At 52.0% G+C, this 3,479-nt stretch overlaps 1 protein-coding gene across 1 annotated transcript in view; it reads right to left on the reverse strand.

Annotated features, from left to right (window-relative positions):
- The window catches only part of ZC3H7A (zinc finger CCCH-type containing 7A), a 40,667-nt gene that overhangs the window by 18,012 nt on the left and 19,176 nt on the right, over positions 1-3,479 (reverse strand). The window contains exons 12-13 of the mRNA XM_015409909.1: positions 2,605-2,766; positions 286-482 (exon numbers count right to left, since the gene is read on the reverse strand). Coding sequence (XP_015265395.1) covers positions 286-482; positions 2,605-2,766 — 359 coding nt within the window. The remainder of the gene's footprint in view (positions 1-285; positions 483-2,604; positions 2,767-3,479) is intronic.

Raw genomic sequence — 3,479 nt, forward strand, 5'->3', positions numbered from 1 at the left:
CCCGCCCTTCACTGCCCAAAGGAGTCCCAGAGTGGCTTACAAACTCCTTTCCCTTCCCCTCCCCACAACAGACTCCCTGTGAGGTGGGTGGGGCTGAGAGAGCTCTGGAAGAAACGGCTCTTTTTCAAGGACAGCTCTGAGAGAACTATGGCTTGCCCAAGGTCATCCAGCCAGGTGCAAGCAGAGGAGTGGGGAATCAAACCCGGTTCTCCCAGATTAGAGTCCACACACTTAACTGCTACACCAAACTGGAGATGATGATGAAATGACATTGCAAGTAAGCACCTCGCAAAGGAACATGAACAGTCCGTGGTGCTCCTGGAGGAGGCGGGATACGGTCAGGTTGATCTTCCCACTGCCGCCGAAGAGGGCTTCGCGACTGAAGGCCCCCTTGCGCTCCAGGGTCCACACGTCGATCTCCTCCTGGCAGTACGCGAAGGTGCAGTGGCCGGGATACCGACACTCCTCGTCGGCAGCAACATCTACGCATGACAGGGCAAGAAGGGGGGTCTGAGACCGGGGCCGAGACCACCCGTGGGCCTCCACTCTCGGAGAGCACGGTCGAGGCACGTCCTGGCCCCAGACCCCTCATGGCTGTCGCGTCGCCTGCGCCCGCCTGATCATCGCGTCACGCCAGCCTGGGTTTTCTACCAACCTGGGGAAGGGACCTTCGCATTGCTGTATTATTATTATTTATTTTATTATTATTTTATTCAATTTATACCCCACCCTCCCCGCTACACGGGCTCAGGGCGGCTTACAAGGAGGCATACGCCAATATAAAACATATTTAAAACCATTTAAAATCACTACAGTACAATATTATTGTAACACACCTCCCCCAACCCCACCAATAAAAATGTCTTTATTTTATTGAGCTATTAGAATATTTATTTCCTCGTGGTTCAAGGCGGCTTACAATAACAGGTAAAAGATCCCCAGCTAAAATCAGAGATAAAATAGCAAGGCACCTAAACACCTCCCCACTTCCCCTCCTTAAAAGATTCCTACCATTCGACTCCCACCCCCCCCAAACTCTGGCAAACAGGCAGGCCCTGCGGTGCCTCTCTGAAGACCCCCAAGGAGAGGGGGCCCCCACCTGTTCCACAGAGCCAGAGCAACAAAGGACCGGACTCTGGTCGATGCCACCCTAACTTGTGGGACAGCCAACAGGCGTGCCTGACAACCCATAAATAACACACAAGGACATAAGGGAGTAAAAGGTAAAGGTTCCCCTGGCTCGAAAGCCAGTCGAATCTGACTCTAGGGGTGCGGTGCTCATCTCCGTTTCCAAGCCGAAGAGCCAGCACTGTCTGAAGACGTCTCCATGGTCATGTGGCCGGCATGACTAGACGCCGAGGCACACAGAACACTGTTACCTTCCCACTGAAGCGGTCCCTATTTATCCACTTGCAATTTCTTGCTTTTGAACTGCTAGGTTGGCAGGAGCTGGGGCCGGAGACGGGAGCTCACTCCGTCACGCGGCACTCGGGTCTCTCTCGAACTGCCGACCGACCGACCGACCGACCTTCCGGTCAGCCTTTCAGCATCTTAACCACTGAGCCATCGCTGTCCTACATAAGGGAGACAGGCCTTCAAATATGTGGGGTCCCAGGTCATGGAGGGCTTTAAAGGTCATCAACAGCACCTTGAACTGAACTCTAAAGCCGCTCCAAGACATACATGAGGCTTCTGTCCTTCAAAGCACCAATGGAATGCTGATTCTCACCACTTTCCTCTCCCTCCACTGCTGTCCTTGCCCACTCCCAGAAAGACTACTCCTGGAATTGGGGGCTCAGCAGCCATCCCGTGACCCCAAGAATTATCTTGCCAGGGTTTGAAAGGGACAGGCGGGGAGAGGAGAAAAACACGTAACCTCTGTAGCCAATTCAAAGGATGGGAGGCAATGTATGCACAAAACCCAGGAGCCCATAGACCACTGGCTAATTCCCCACTCTCCGTGGAGATAGATGGGTCGCTGTGCTAGTCTGTCTGTAGCAGCAGAAAAGAGCAAGAGTCCAGTAGTACCATAAAGACTAATAAAATTGGAAGCACTGAGCTCATAAAAGGTAAAGGTAAAAGGTTTCCCTTGCTCGAAAGCCAGTCGAATCCGACTCTAGGGGGGGGGTGCTCGTCTCCGTTTCCAAGCCGAAGAGCCAGCACTGCCCGAAGACATTTCCGTGGTCACGTGGCCGGCATGACTAGACGCCGAGGCGCACAGAACGCTGTTCCCTTCCCACCGAAGCGGTACCTATTTATCTACCTGCAATTTCTCGCTTTCGAACTGCTAGGTTGGCAGGAGCTGGGGCCACAGACGGGAGCTCACTCCGTCACGCGGCACTCGGGTCTCGAACTGCCAAACTACCGACCTTCTGGTCTGCCGTTCAGTGTCTTATCCACTGAGCCACCACAGCCCCATACTGAGCTCATACCCTGCCACAAATTTTGTTAGTTTCCACTCTTCAGAGAAGCTGCTGGAAAAACGCACAAAGAAACACGTTTACCCCGTCAGGGAAGAGTGGGCTACAGGACTCAACACAACGGGGTGTCTCACGCTCTCTTGGAGCCAAGGATAAGGATTCTCCCGGAAGCTGGGCTCCTTACCTTTACAGATATAATAGGGCCCCACGTACTGCGTCTTCGTAGGCCTCGGCCTTATTTTTTTCCAAGATTTATCTTCGGAGTTCTTTATTCTGCCAATAAGAATGTCCTTCTTGCATTTGTGCTCTAGACTGGGGTGGTAGGTATAATCCAGCAACTTAGGGCCTGAAAGAAAAATCGGGGCAAGAGAACACCTGCTTTATCCTTCTTTGCAACCAATGCTCCCTCTACGGCCGTGAAGTCTTGTGAGCAAAATTTCTACTTTGTGGGCTACCGGCATTAAAGTTCTGAGTGAGCGATTTGGCTGCTGCGTAAATTAGTTTGCTCCGGAGCCCTCCTGCCTGAGCTCAGACAAAAATGTGTGAGCCGGAGGCTAAAAAACAGTGAGCTAGCTCACACTAACTCAGCTTAGTGGGAACACTGGTTGCAAGCAATGCTCCCTCTAAGCTGTGGAATCTTGTGAGCAAAAATCCTACCTTGTGAGCTTCTGGCATTAAAGTTGTGAGCAAGCGATTTGGCTACTGCATAAATTAGTTTGCTCTGGAGCCATCCGTCCTGAGCTGAGACAAAAATGTGTGAGCCGGAGGCTAAAAAATGGTGAGCTAGCTCACACTAACTCAGCTCAGAGGGGACACTGTCCCAACCCAACTGCATTCTGAAGAACGACGACCAACCACTTCGCTTCCAAATTCGTTTTCATAAGGTTGAACGCGGCCGACAGAATCGGTTGCACAGCTATTATCTTTCCAAATCCTTTACATTTCACCAAGAAGAAGAGAAACTTCCCAGGTCCGCTTCTCTTTCGTAACGGCCCACAGTGCACTAATTTGGCACCAACCCACTCCTCAGGTGTCTGTGCAACAGATTCCCCCCTCCCT

This window comes from Gekko japonicus, unplaced genomic scaffold (genome assembly GCF_001447785.1).
Source record: "Gekko japonicus isolate JY-2015 unplaced genomic scaffold, Gekko_japonicus_V1.1 scaffold78, whole genome shotgun sequence".
Classification (NCBI taxonomy): domain Eukaryota; kingdom Metazoa; phylum Chordata; class Lepidosauria; order Squamata; family Gekkonidae; genus Gekko; species Gekko japonicus.